At 53.8% G+C, this 14,724-nt stretch overlaps 1 protein-coding gene across 1 annotated transcript in view; it reads right to left on the bottom strand.

Annotated features, from left to right (window-relative positions):
* The window catches only part of LOC140385701 (mannose-1-phosphate guanylyltransferase regulatory subunit alpha-A-like), a 31,192-nt gene that overhangs the window by 4,020 nt on the left and 12,448 nt on the right, over window positions 1–14,724 (bottom strand). The window contains 2 exon segments of the mRNA XM_072468141.1: window positions 1,715–1,721; window positions 8,545–8,675. Of these exon segments, the coding sequence (XP_072324242.1) occupies window positions 1,715–1,721; window positions 8,545–8,675 (138 nt within the window).

The raw sequence follows: 14,724 nt of genomic DNA on the forward strand, positions 1-14,724 counted from the left end.
CCCCCAGACACTCCCCTCACCCCCCCTCCCCCAGTGACACTACCCTCCCCCCCAGGCACCCCCTCCCCCAGTGACACTCCCCTCCCCCTCTCCCCCAGTGACACTCCCTCCCCCCCTCCCCCAGTGACACTCCCCTCACCCACCCAGACACTCCCCCCACCCCCTCCCCCAGTGACACTCCCCTCCAGTGACACTCCCCTCCAGTGGCACTCCCCCCCAGACACTCCCCTCAACCCCCCAGACACTCCCCTCACCCCCCTCCCCCAGAGACACTCCCCTCACCCCCCCCAGACACTCCCCTCACCCCCCTCCCCCAGTGACACTCCCCTCACCCCCCCAGACACTTCCCTCAACCCCCCTCCCCCAGTGACACTCCCCTCACCCCCCCAGACACTCCCCTCCCCCCCCCTCCCCAGTGACACTCCCCTCACCCCCCCAGACACTCCCCTCACCCCCCTCCCCCAGAGACACTCCCCTCACCCCCCTCCCCCAGAGACACTCCCCTCACCCCCCTCCCCCAGAGACACTCCCCTCACCCCCCAGACACTCCCCTCACCCCCCTCCCCCAGTGACACTCCCCTCCAGTGACACTCCCTCCCCCCCCATGCAGAGACACACACTCCCCTCCAGCGACACTCCCCTAATGCTGGCAGGTCCGCCCCATTCAGTGAAATTCCCCATGACACCTCTCCCACCCAACCCCACTCAATTGACCCCTTGCCCTCTCCAGTGACTCACCCCCACCTCCAGTGACATGTCCCCTCCTCCAGGTACACCCCTTCCCCTTCCGTGGTATACCGTCGCCCCCCCCCACTGACACCACCCATTTCCATTCACAATGTCAACTCCCAGCATTCTTGCTTGAAGCTGCACATGCCAACTAGAAATATTCCGTCAGCGAGGAGCAACATTGCAACAGCTACTGATCCAAGCAGACTCCCAGCCAGACACAGACTCCCAGCCAGACACAGACTCCCAGCCAGACACAGACTCCCAGCCAGACACAGACTCCCAGCCAGACACAGACTCCCAGCCAGACACAGACTCCCAGCCAGACACAGACTCCCAGCCAGACACAGACTCCCAGCCAGACACAGACTCCCAGCCAGACACAGACTCCCAGCCAGACACAGACTCCCAGCCAGACACAGACTCCCAGCCAGACACAGACTCCCAGCCAGACACAGACTCCCAGCCAGACACAGACTCCCAGCCAGACACAGACTCCCAGCCAGACACAGACTCCCAGCCAGACACAGACTCCCAGCCAGACACAGACTCCCAGCCAGACACAGACTCCCAGCCAGACACAGACTCCCAGCCAGACACAGACTCCCAGCCAGACACAGACTCCCAGCCAGACACAGACTCCCAGCCAGACACAGACTCCCAGCCAGACACAGACTCCCAGCCAGACACAGACTCCCAGCCAGACACAGACTCCCAGCCAGACACAGACTCCCAGCCAGACACAGACTCCCAGCCAGACACAGACTCCCAGCCAGACACACGTTCCCAGCCAGACACAGACTCCCAGCCAGACACAGACTCCCAGCCAGACACAGACTCCCAGCCAGACACAGACTCCCAGCCAGACACAGACTCCCAGCCAGACACAGGTTTGGGAGAATGACAAGGACCCAAAGATACAGGTAAGTCACACACAGGTGAGAAGGAGATTGCAAAAGTGAGAGAATTAGGTCTAAGCACAGACCGAGAGACTGGGGAAGAGACAAGAGACAGTGTGAAGGAAAGAGACACAACCTGACCCTGGCATCGAGCCACATAGGGAGCGCTGAGGGCAGAGAAAGGTTGGTTTTAATGGGAGAGAGGGTTCAGGAGGGAATTCCAGACCGCGAGTCTCTGCCAGCTCAGCGGCAAAGTCAGATAGAGAATTAGAGGGTGCGATTTACCGGCCCCGCCCGCCGCAATCCGGATGGTAAATCCCACGAGGGGTCTCGTCCGGGATTCCCAACGCTCGATATGCCCCGCGATATCTAACGAGATCTCGCGAGACGTCACGATCTGGATCCTGCCCATAATGGGCAGCACATTAGGCACAATTGACTCTGTCTACTCCAAAACTAACCAGCCCCCAGGATCCACCGCATCGTCGAGGTGACCCCAGCCGGGCGTCAACCTGGCACCTCAGCACTGCCAGCCAGGTGCCACCTTGCCAGGTTGATGGGGAGTGGGGGATGAGAAAGAGACTGGGCCGTCGTTTAAAAATGGTGGAGCGCCTCAGGAAATGGCTAAGGAGGGGGGGGCATTCCCTGCCGAGGTCCGAATAGATCACAGAGTCCTGTTCGATAGCCGGGAACGAATCCCTCTACGCCCACCCAAAAGGGGACTCCACACCCCCCCCCCCCCCCCCCCCCCCCCCCTCCGTTAAATTGCGCCCAGAATAAAAGAGGAGGGAAAGAGACGGGCTGAGGGAGGGAAAATAACAAGGAGCTGAATGGCGTCCAGGAGAATGTAACAGGCACACAGAGAGAGGCATCGACTCAGGCAGGAAGAGATGCAGACAGCTGTGAGATAGACGCACAAAGCAACGGAATCAGGATTGAAAGACACGAGAGTGGAGGGTACGGGAAATGGAGAATACTCTAAAACACTGCCAATCACCATGGCTCAGACAACGACCTGTCTCCAGGGATACCAGTCTGGACGATTAATCCCTGAGCCTATTACTGCAAATTGTTTGACTCTGGCTGCTGGAGGCCATTCAGCCCTTCGAGTCTAGTCTGTCATTGGTTTAAACGGTGGCAGATTTGTACCTTAATTCCACTTCCCCATATTCCAGATTTGTGTGAAGAATTAACCCCTGGAAGGCCTGGCTAGAATTTCTAGGTTGTACCCTCCATGTTTGCAGCTTTATAAAACCCTGGTTAGACCACACTTGGAATATTGTGTCCAGTTCTGGTCGCCTCATTATAGGAAGGATGTGGACGCTTTGGAGAGGGGACAGAGGAGATTTACCAGGATGCTGCCTGGACTGGAGGGCATGTCTTATGAAGAAGGGTTGAGGGAGCTAGGGCTTTTCTCACTGGAGCGAAGAAGGCAGAGAGATGACTTGATAGAGGTGTACAAGGTGATGAGAGGCATGGATAGAGTGGACAGCCAGAGACTTTTCCCCAGGGTGGAAATGGCTGTCACGAGGGGACATAATTTTAAGATGATTGGAGGAAGGTATAGGGGAGATGTCAGAGGTCGGTTCTTTACACAGAGAGTGGTGGGTGTGTGGAATCACTGCCAGCAGAGGTGGTGGAGTCAGAGTCATTCGGGATATTGAAGCGACTCTTGGACAGGCACATGGACAGCAGTAAATTGAAGGGGTGGAGGTTAGGTTGATCTTAGATTTATAGTTTCTCTGTCGATCATTTAAAATCCTTTAATCACCTCAAACCCCTCGATTCGATCACCCCTTAATCTCCTACACTCAGGAATACCAGCCAGATGGATGTGGAAGCATTGGAAAGGGTGCAGAGGAGATTTACCAGAATGTTGCCTGGTATGGAGGGAAGATCTTATGAGGAAAAGCTGAGGACTTGAGGCTGTTTTCGTTAGAGAGAAGAAGGTTAAGAGGTGACTTAATTGAGGCATACAAGATGATCAGAGGATTGGATAGGGTGGACAGGGAAAGCCTTTTTCCTCGGATGGAGATGTCTAGCACGAGGGAAATAGCTTTAAATTGAGGGGTGATAGATATAAGACAGATGTCAGAGGTAGGTTCTTTACTCAGAGAGTAGTAAGGGTGTGGAATGCCCTGCCTGCAACAGTAGTGGACTCGCCAACACTAAGGGCATTCAAATGGTCATTGGATAGACATATGGACGATTAGGGAATAGTGTAGATGGGCTTTAGAGTGGTTTCACAGGTCGGCGCAACATCGAGGGCCGAAGGGCCTGTACTGCGCTGTAATGTTCTATGTTCTGTGAAACCTGTCCTGGGAATTAACCCTTTGAGTCCCGGGATCATTCTGGTGAATCTGTGCTGCACCCCCTCCCTGGAGGGGGTGGTGCCCAGAACTGAACCCAGTTACTCCGGATGGGGGCCTAACCAGAGCTTTATAATATGTCACTGGAATCTGACCTCCCCCCCCCCCCCCTTTATATTCCAGCCCCTGGGAAAAGGGGGTACATCCGTCAGCTTTTCAATGACTCTTTGTACCTGCTCACCCGCTTTTAATGATTTCTATTCTTGGGCACAAACATCTCTGCTGCTCTGAAAGCCCTTAGCTGCTGCGAGGTTAGATTGATGATGAAGATTTGTTTGGTTTAAGGAGTTCTGGTCAGTGCCTGGCCCGGATGAGAAAAGCACTCTGCACTAACACAGCCAAACTTACTCAAAGTAACAATACCTGAGGCAGGGAGGGGCAGACACAGATGAAGAGAGCATAATCGGGGGAAAAAAAGAAAGAGATGAGTAATGAGAGACCGCCATCGTAAGATTGATCCAATCCACCCGCCTGCTGTACACAGACATTCAGGAGCAATGATTAAACTTCTGACTGTTGAAGCAGAATGACAAACTGGGCCTTCGGGAGGGGCAGCAGGGCAGTGAATGTTGTTTCTGTTTTCGCACTTTGAGGATTAACAGTCTGACTGGGCGGCACATTCATTCATTTTGTGTCAGAGGATAGAGCCACACTCGCCGAGCGACTGGCTCCCGCCAACCCAGCATTCCCAGCTGGAGCTCTGCAATCAATGTCGTGGTCATGCTCTCCAGGCTCTCAATCCACAGGGATTGAAACAAATCCCAACACATTAGTTTGAGAGTATAAATTGCATAATTAAACACAGGTGATATACGATGAACCCGTACAACCCTCCAGGATATCTCAGCTCTCTGTCTACGGCCTCTTGTAAAATCCTGATTTTAATCACTTCGCCATTGCTGGCCGTGTCTCAGCTGCTTAACCTGAAGATCTGCAAACTCCCCTCCGAACCCCTCCCCCCACCGTGTAACCCCCCCCCAACCCGAACTCTCCCCGTGTAACCCCCCCACCCCGAACCCTCCCCGTGTATCACCCCCACCCCGAACCCTCCCCGTGTAAACCCCCCACCCCGAACCCTCCCCGTGTAACACCCCCACCCTGAACCCTCCCCGTGTAACACCCCCACCCCGAACCCTCCCCGTGTAACCCCCCCCACCCCGAACCCTCCCCGTGTAACTCCCCCCACCCCGAACCCTCCCCGTGTAACCCCCCCCACCCCGAACCCTCCCTGTGTAACACCCCCACCCCGAACCCTCCCTGTGTAACCCCCCCCCCGAACCCTCCCCGTGTAACACCCCCACCCCGAACCCTCCCCGTGAAACAACCCCCACCCCGAACCCTCCCCGTGTAACGCCCCCACCCCGAACCCTCCCTGTGTAACACCCCCACCCCGAACCCTCCCCGTGTAACACCCCCACCCCAAACCCTCTCTACTGAACCCCTCACCGTGTAACCCCCCCACCCCGAACCATCTCTCCTGAACCCCCCCACTGAACCTCTTCCCTCCCCATGTCACCCCCCACCCCGAACCCTCCCAGTGTAATCCCCCCCACCCAAAATCCTCTCCTGAACCCCTCCCCTCGTAACCCCCCACCCTGAACCCTCTCTCCTGAACCCCTCCCCCTCTGCACCCCTCCCCTCCCCGTGTAGCCCCCTCTCCCCTGAACCCCTCTCTGAAACCCTCTCCCCCCTTTGAAACCCTCTCTCCCCCCCCCCTCTGAAACCCTCTCTCCCCACCCTCTGAAACCCTTTCCCCCCTGAAACCCTCTCTCCCCCCCACTCTGAAACCCTCTCCCCCTCTCTGAAACCCTCTCCCTCCCTCTCTGAAACCCTCTCCCCCCCCTCTCTGAAACCCTCTCCCCCCCCTCTCTGAAACCCTCTCCCCCCCTCTCTGAAACCCTCTCCCCCCCCTCTCTGAAACCCTCTCTCCCCCCTCTCTGAAACCCTCTCTCCCCCCTCTCTGAAACCCTCTCCCCCCTCTCTCTGAAACCCTCTCCCCCCTCTCTGAAACCCTCTCCCCCCCTCTCTGAAACCCTCTCCCCCCCTCTCTGAAACCCTCTTCCCCCCCCCTCTGAAACCCTCTCTCCCCCCCTCTCTGAAACACTCTCCCCCCTCTCTGAAACCCTCCCCCCCCCCGAAACCCTCTCTCCTCCCCCTCTGAAACCCTCTCCCCCCCCCTGAAACCCTCTCCCCCCCCTCTGAAACCCTCCCCCCCCCTCCGAAACCCTCTCCCCCCCCTCCGAAACCCTCTCCCCCCCTCTCTGAAACCCTCTCTCCCCCTCTCCGAAACTCTCTCCCCCCCCTCTCTGAAACCCTCTCTCTCCCCCTCTGAAACCCTCTCCCCCCCTCTCTGAAACCATCTCTCCCCCCCTCTCCCCCCCCTCTCTGAAACCCTCTCCCCCCACCTCTGAAACCCTCTCTCCCCCTCTCCGAAACCCTCTCCCCCCCTCTCCGAAACCCTCTCTCCCCCCTCTCTGAAACCCTCTCCCCCCCCTCTGGCACCCTCTCCCCCCCCTCTGACACCCTCTCCCCCCTCTCTGAAACCCTCTCCCCCCCTCTCTGAAACCCTCTCCTCCCCCTCCGAAACCCTCTCTCCCCCCCCTCCGAAACCCTCTCCCCCCCCTCTCTGAAACCCTCTCTCCCCCCCTCTGAAACCCTCTCCCCCCTCTCTGAAACCCTCTCTTTCCCCCCTCTCCGAAACCCTCTCCCCCCCCCTCTGAAACCCTCCCCCCCCTCTCTGAAACCCTCTCTCCCCCTCTCCTAAACCCTCTCCCCCCCCTCTGAAACCCTCTCTCCCCCCTCTCTGAAACCCTCTCCCCCCCCCCCCCGAAACCCTCTCTTCCCCCCCCTCTGAAACCCTCTCCCCCCTCTCTGAAACCCTCTCCCCCCCCTCTGACAACCTCTCCCCCCTCTCTGAAACCCTCTCCCCCCCTCTCTGAAACCCTCTCCTCCCCCTCCGAAACCCTCTCTCCCCCCCCCTCCGAAACCCTCTCCCCCCCTCTCTGAAACCCTCTCTCCCCCCCCCTCTGAAACCCTCTCACCCTCTCTGAAACCCTCTCTTTCCCCCCTCTCCGAAACCCTCTCCCCCCCCTCTGAAACCCTCCCCCCCCCTCTCTGAAACCCTCTCTCCCCTCTCCTAAACCCTCTCCCCCCCTCTGAAACCCTCTCTCCCCCCCTGAAACCCTCTCCCCCCCCTCTCTGAAACCCTCTCTCCCCCTTTCTCCCCCTCTCTGAAACCCTCTCCCCCCCTCTCTGAAATCCTCTCCCCCCCCCTCTGAAACCCTCTCCCCCCCCTCTCTGAAACCCTCTCCCCCCCCTCTGAAACCCTCTCGCCCCCCCCTCTGAAACCCTCTCTCCCCCCCTCTGAAATCCTCTCCCCCTCTCTGAAACCCTCTCCCCCCTCTCTGACACCCTCTCCCCCCTCTCTGAAACCCTCTCCCCCCCTCTCTCCCCCCCCTCTCTGACACCCTCTCCCCCCTCTCTGAAACCCTCTCCCCCCCTCTCCGAAACCCTCTCTCCCCCACTCTCTCCCCCTCTCTCTGAAACCCTCTCCCCCCCTCTCCGAAACCCTCTCCCCCCCTCTCTGAAACCCTCTCCCCCCCCTCTCTGAAACCCTCTCCCCCCCCTCTCTGAAACCCTCTCCCCCCCCCTCTCTGAAACCCTCTCTCCCCCTCTCCGAAACCCTCTCCCCCCCTCTCTGAAACCCTCTCCCCCCCCTCTCTGAAACCCTCTCTCCCCCCCTCTCTGAAACCCCTCTCTCCCCCTCTCCGAAACCCTCTCCCCCCCTCTCTGAAACCCTCTCCCCCCCCTCTCCGAAACCCTCTCCCCCCCCCTCTCTGAAACCCTCTCCCCCCCTCTCTGAAACCCTCTCCCACCCTCTCTCTGAAACCCTCTCTCCCCCCTCTCTGAAACCCTCCCCCCTCTCTCCCCCCTCTCTGAAAGAGGCATAAATGGACCGACGGGCCAATGGCCTTCCTCTGATTCAGTCACTCAATGTCCCGAGTAGTGTTTGGGCCTCCAGCCCCTTGATTTCGAAATGACAGTTTGGATGGGAAATGGAGAAGTGGGAGATGGAGATGGAGTGGTGAGCAGGAAGGAGTGGTGAGCAGGAAGGAGTGGTGAGCAGGAAGGATTGGTGAGCAGGAAGGATAGGTGAGCAGGAAGGAGTGGTGAGCAGGAAGGAGTGGTGAGCAGGAAGGAGTGGTGAGCAGGAAGGAGTGGTGAGCAGGAAGGAGTGGTGAGCAGGAAGGAGTGGTGAGCAGGAAGGAGTGGTGAGCAGGAAGGAGTGGTGAGCAGGAAGGAGTGGTGAGCAGGAAGGATTGGTGAGCAGGAAGGATAGGTGAGCAGGAAGGAGTGGTGAGCAGGAAGGAGTGGTGAGCAGGAAGGAGTGGTGAGCAGGAAGGAGTGGTGAGCAGGAAGGAGTGGTGAGCAGGAAGGAGTGGTGAGCAGGAAGGAGTGGTGAGCAGGAAGGAGTGGTGAGCAGGAAGGAGTGTGACCTGTTGACAGGGATGTGTTGTTCCAGCTCCTCGTATACCCAATGTACTTACATGGAGTGGTCCTGCTGGTTTCTCCTGAACACTTCTCCGATATACTGGAAAATATCCGGTGTGAAGAGGTAAATTCCGCAGTTGATGATGTCACTGACAAACGTGCTCGGTTTCTCCACATAGTGAAGAATCTGGGAGGGAGAGGAAGGGTTTTACTGAGACGCATGTAACAGCATGTTGGAGAACCTTAACACCCCCATAAAGACTGCACTCTGGACAACTCCCTACTCAGGAAGCTCAACACCATCTACTGAACTGGTGCCCCTTCCACATTCTCTCCCTCCACCACCATAGCACAGGAGCAACTGTGTGTACCACTTACAGGAACTCACCGAGGTTCCTTTGACAACACCTTCCAAACCCACGGCCTCTACCATCTAGAAGGACAAGAGCAGCAGATACCTGGGAACCCCACCACCTGGAGGCTCCCCTCCGAATCACTCACCACCCTGACTGGGAAATATATCGGCCGTTCCTTCACTGTCGCTGGGGCAACATCCTGGAACTCCCTCCCTAACAGCACTGTGGGTGTACCTACAACGCAAGGTCTGCAGCGGTTCAAGGTGGCAACCGTGTGTACCAATTCCACCTGCCACCTTCTGAAGGGGCAATTAGGGATGGGCAATAAATGCTGGCCTAACCAGCGACACATATCTCTCGGGAATGAATTTTAAAATGGCAATCGCCATCAGGCTGGGTGAAGGAGGAATGGACCAGAATAATGGACATCCCAGTAAAAGTCAAGGTTGTGTGTTTGAGCCTCACTCAAGGACAAGGTCAGTGGGTATGATGGGAATACTGCCTGCCACAGAGACTGTCCTTCAAGTGAAGTCCCGTCCAGCTGCTCAGGCAGATGTTAACGAGCTGTAAGACAGCAGTAAACTAGAATTCTGCCAGATTCCCATCACGTGACGTTTGTCACGTGTGATCTTGCCTGTGGCTCTGTAGAACCCTGCAGTGTGCCAGGAAGCCGTCTGGCCCATTCCATCTGTGCTGGCTCTCTGAAAGATCTGTTCAATTTGTCCCACTCCGCCGCTCTTTTCCCATAACCCGGCAAATTTCTCCTTTCCCTGTATTTATTCAATTCCCTTTTGAAATCTTCTCCGAGCATCCTTTCGAAAATTACAGCCACAACAACTCACCACAGAAAACAAATTGTCCTCCTCCCCCCCCCTCTGGTTCTGTTACTGATTTTCTTCTATGTGTCCCTCTGGTTACTGGCAGTACTTTCCTCTCATCAAACCTCTCGAAGCCTCCCATCATTCTGGGCCTCTCTCAGCCCAATCCAGGAACAAACATGGAGAGGAGGCCATTCAGCCGCTGGATCGATACTGCCATTCAATCAGAACAGAACAGATTGGGATTTCAACTCCATTTTGGAGTGGAGCTTGTTCAAGGAACAGCTTCTGCATGTCCTTGGTAAGTGCAAAATGAATATTTTTCGTCAGTATTCACACAGGAAAAAGACAATGTTGTCGAGGAGAATACTGAGATTCAGGCTACTAGACTAGAAGGGCTTAAGGTTCAGAAGGAGGAGGTGTTAGCAATTCTGGAAAGTGTGAAAATAGATAAATCCCCTGGGCGGATGGGATTTATCCTAGGATTCTCTGTGAAGTTAGGGAGGAGATTTGGCTTTGATCTTTAAGTCATCTTTGTCTACAGGAATAGTGCCAGAAGATTGGAGGATAGCAAATGTTGTCCCCTTGTTCAAGAAGGGGAGTAGAGACAACCCCGGTAACTACAGACCAGTGAGCCTTACTTCTGTTGTGGGCAAAATCTTGGAAAGGTTTATAAGAGATAGGATGTATAATCATCTGGAAAGGAATAATTTGATTAGAGATAGTCAACACGGTTTTATGAAGGGTAGGTCGTGCCTCACAAACCTTATTGAGTTCTTTGGAAAGGTGACCAAACAGGTGGATGAGGGTAAAGCAGTTGATGTGGTGTATATGGATTTCAGTAAAGCGTTTGATAAGGTTCCCCACGGTAGGCTACTGCAGAAAATACGGAGGCATGGGATTCAGGGTGATTTAGCAGTTTGGATCAGAAATTGGCTAGCTGGAAGAAGACGAAGGGTGGTGGTTGATGGGAAGTGTTCAGACTGGAGTCCAGTTACTAGTGGTGTACCACAAGGATCTGTTTTGGGGCCACTGCGGTTTGTCATTTTTATAAATGACCTGGAGGAGGGCGTAGAAGGATGGGTGAGTAAATTTGCAGGTGACAGTAAAGTCGGTGGAGTTGTGGACAGTGCGGAAGGATGTTACAGAGGGACATAGACAAGCTGCAGCGCTGGACTGAGAGGTGGCAAATGGAGTTTAATGCAGAAATGTGTGAGGTGATTCATTTTGGAAGGAATAACAGGAAGACAGAGTACTGGGCTAATGGCAAGATTCTTGGCAGTGTGGATGAGCAGAGAGATCTCGGTGTCCATGTACATAGATCCCTGAAAGTTGCCACCCAGGTTGAGAGGGTTGTTAAGAAGGCGTACGGTGTGTTAGCTTTTATTGGTAGAGGGATTGAGTTTCAGAGACATGAGGTCATGTTGCAGCTGTACAAAACTCTGGTGCGGCCGCATTTGGAGTATTGCGTGCAATTCTGGTCACCGCATTATAGGAAGGATGTGGAAGCATTGGAAAGGGTGAAGAGGACATTTACCAGAATGTTGCCTGGTATGGAGGGAAGATCTTATGAGGGAAGGCTGAGGGACTTGAGGCTGTTTTCGTTAGAGAGAAGAAGGTTAATAGGTGACTTAATTGAGGCATACAAGATGATCAGAGGATTAGATAGGGTGGACAGTGAGAGCCTTTTTCCTCGGATGGTGATGTCTAGCACGAGGGGACATAGCTTTAAATTGAGGGGAGATAGATATAGGACAGATGTCAGAGGTAGGTTCTTTACTCAGAGAGTAGTAAGGGCGTGGAATGCCCTGCCTGCAACAGTAGTGGACTCGCCAACACTAAGGGCATTCAAATGGTCATTGGATAGACATATGGACAATAAGGGAATAGTGTAGATGGGCTTCAGAGTGGTTTCACAGGTCGGCGCAACATCGAGGGCCGAAGGGCCTGTACTGCGCTGTAATGTTCTATGTTCTATTTTCCTGTCATCGTTCCACATCCTCAATATTCTTACAACAAAACTCGATCAATCTCAATCTTAAAAACCTCAACAGCGTTTCTGGGGGAGAGAGTTGCAGATATCCAGACACACTGTGGGTGAGGAAAATCACCCTGAACGCCCCGGCTCCTATTTAAAGTTCTTCCCCTGTTGATTTGGACCCCCCCCGCCAGAGAAAATAGTTTCTCTCTATCGACCCTATTGAGTCCTTTAATCACCTCAAACCCCTCGATTAGATCATCCCTTAATCTCCAACACTCGAGGTAATAATAATAATCTTTAGTGTCACAAGTAGGGTTACATTAACACTGCAATGAAGCTACTGTGAAAATCCCCTAGTCGCCACATTCCGGCGCCTGTTCGGGTACACTGAGGGAGAATTCAGAATGTCCAATTCACCTAACAGCACGTCATTCGGGACTTGTGGGAGGAAACCGGAGCGTCCGGAGGAAACCCGCGCAGACACAGGGAGGATGTGCAGACTCCGCACAGACAGTGACCCAAGCCGGGAATCGAACCTGGGACCCTGGAGCTGTGAAGCAACAGTGCTAACCACTGTGTTACCGTGCTGCCCAAATGTGATGAACGTAGGAATTTCAGATGTATTGCATTATTTGTATTTGGTGCAGTAAGGGTTAAAATCCTCGGTCAGTGTGTGTGACTGCTGCAGCCACGTTTTCAATTATCCTGGTTTGCAAGGCAGCCGGGCTTTGCGGCTACAAGAGGTGCAACTAAAGCATTGTAAAAGTTGGGCAAATGGCGTTTTGGTTATTTTAAGGGTTCCCTGCAGAGTAGTTAATTAGATCCACTGTGTTCAGCTGAGTCAGATGATGTCATTAATGGGAGGAGCCAGGGGTTGACGCAGTTCCTGGAGTTTGAGTTTAGTTTTGGATTGGGATGGGAATAGACACAAAGCTGTGCTCTCAATACAGCGAGGTTAGATCTGTCTGTGGACAGACTCGCAGTCTCTTTCCAAACAGTTCAGTCAAAGATTTGACTGGGGACAGAGCAGAAGCAGCTGATCTCAAGTCAGTGAGTTAAAGATTTGCCCATGAACAGGATTGGAGTAATGTCAAAGGCTGGGAGTTTAAACAGTTTGAGACGGGCAAGAATCTTCAAGTTGCGTCCTAAAGGATCTCTCTTTCTCAAAGTGCTTTATCCAAGACATCTGTTACAGGGAGTATTCCTGAGTCTGCTAACTGTATTTAAAAGTGGATTTCGACCTGAGATGGGTGTTGTCTGAGTGGGGATAAAGATAGCAGTTAGGATTTGGTGTTTCATTGTATTGTTAAGCATTGTTTAACTGGTAAGTGAAAGCGATTTGTTTAATAAGTTAGTAATCCTATGTTCGTAATAAAGTTTGTTTAACGATAACATATCCTTATTTGTGTGTGGAATCACTCCTGGTGTGAGGTATTCTTTCCTCAAAGTCTCACAGTGAGCTTTGTGCACAAGCAATGGGAGAGAGGCCACATCTGGAGTGATGCCACAGGCAGAATGAGCTTTGAACTTGGGAATTAAAGGCAGAGCGGGGATTACTGAAACCCCCCTTCAGAGAGTGGCCTTGCCCTGCTGCAGCTGAGGCTACAAGGTTCAGAGCGGATTGGTAAGTAGTGGACAGGGTTGGCAATTCTTTACAACTTTCATCAATTATAGTTTGAAAATAGGTTTTCTGGTTTATAATCTGTAAGGAGTTTAATTGGTAATAAGGAGGACAAGCAAAGGAGGGCGATAGAGAATTGGATTTAATCTAATATCAAGCATCTTCCAAAGCTTTAATTTAAAAGGGTAAGTCATGGAGCTCAAAACCTCGGTTTGCTCCTCTTGCTCCATGTGGGAAGCCGGGAACATTTCCAGTGTCCGGGGCCAGCATGTGTGCAGGAAGTGTCTCCAGTTACAGCTCCTGGAAGCCCGGGTTTTGGAGCTGGAGCAGCGGCTGGAGACACTGTGGAGCATCCGTGAGTCGGAGAGCATCGTGGACAGCACGCAAGTGGTCACACCGCAGGCTCAGACTCCACAGGCAGGAAGGGAATGGGTGACCACCAGACAGAGCAAGAGAGCGAGGCAGGTAGTGCAGGAATCTCCTGTGGCCATTCCCCTGAAAAACAGATATACCGCTTTAGATACTGTTGAGGGGAATGGCCTCTCAGGAGAAAGCAGCAACAGCTAAGTTTGTTGCACCATGGTTGGTTCTGCTGCAGAGGGGAGGAGTAAATAGTGTGAGAATGTAATAGTCACAGAGGATTCGATTGTAAGAGGAATAGACAGGCGATTCTCTGGCCGCAAACGAGACTCCAGGATGGTATGTTGCCTCCCTGGTGCTAGGGTCAAGGATGTCTCGGAGTGGGTACAGGACATTCTGGAGGGGGAGGGTGAACAGTCAGTGGTCCTGGTACAGATCGGTACAAACGGCATAGGTTAAAAAAGCGATGAGGTCCTAAATGCAGAATACAAGGAGCTAGGAAGAAAGTTGAGAAGTCAGACTTCAAAGGTAGTGATCTCAGGATTACTCCCAGTGCCACGTGCTAGTCAGAGTAGAAATAGCAGGATATAGAGGATAAATATGTGGCTGAAGAGATGGTGTGAGGGGGAGGGTTTCAGATTCCTGGGGCATTGGGTCCAGTTCTGGGGGAGGTGGGACCTGTACAAACTGGACGGGTTACACCTGGGCAGGACCGGGATTGATGTCCCTGGGGCGGGGGGAAGGGGGAGAGTGGGGAGGGAGGTCGGTTGGGGAGGGTTCAAACTAATATGCCAGGGGGATGGGACCCTGTGTAAGGATTCAGAGCAAGGGGGAATCAAGAACAAGAGACAACACAGCAAGGAGAATAAGAAAAGTGATGAGCAGAGAAATCGAGGACCTGTATCAGATAGTAACACTGTAAACAATAGTGGGGACAAGACAGTGTACGGTAAAAGGACTAGCCTTAAGATTTTGTCGATGAACGCGTGGAGCATTCAAACTAAAATGGATGAATTAGTTGCGCAGAAAGATGGAAAGGGATATGATGTAGTTGGGGTTACGGGTTCAAGGCTCCAAGGTGACCAAGGATGGGAACTAAA

Source organism: Scyliorhinus torazame, chromosome 2 (genome assembly GCF_047496885.1).
Source record: "Scyliorhinus torazame isolate Kashiwa2021f chromosome 2, sScyTor2.1, whole genome shotgun sequence".
Taxonomy (NCBI): Eukaryota; Metazoa; Chordata; class Chondrichthyes; order Carcharhiniformes; family Scyliorhinidae; genus Scyliorhinus; species Scyliorhinus torazame.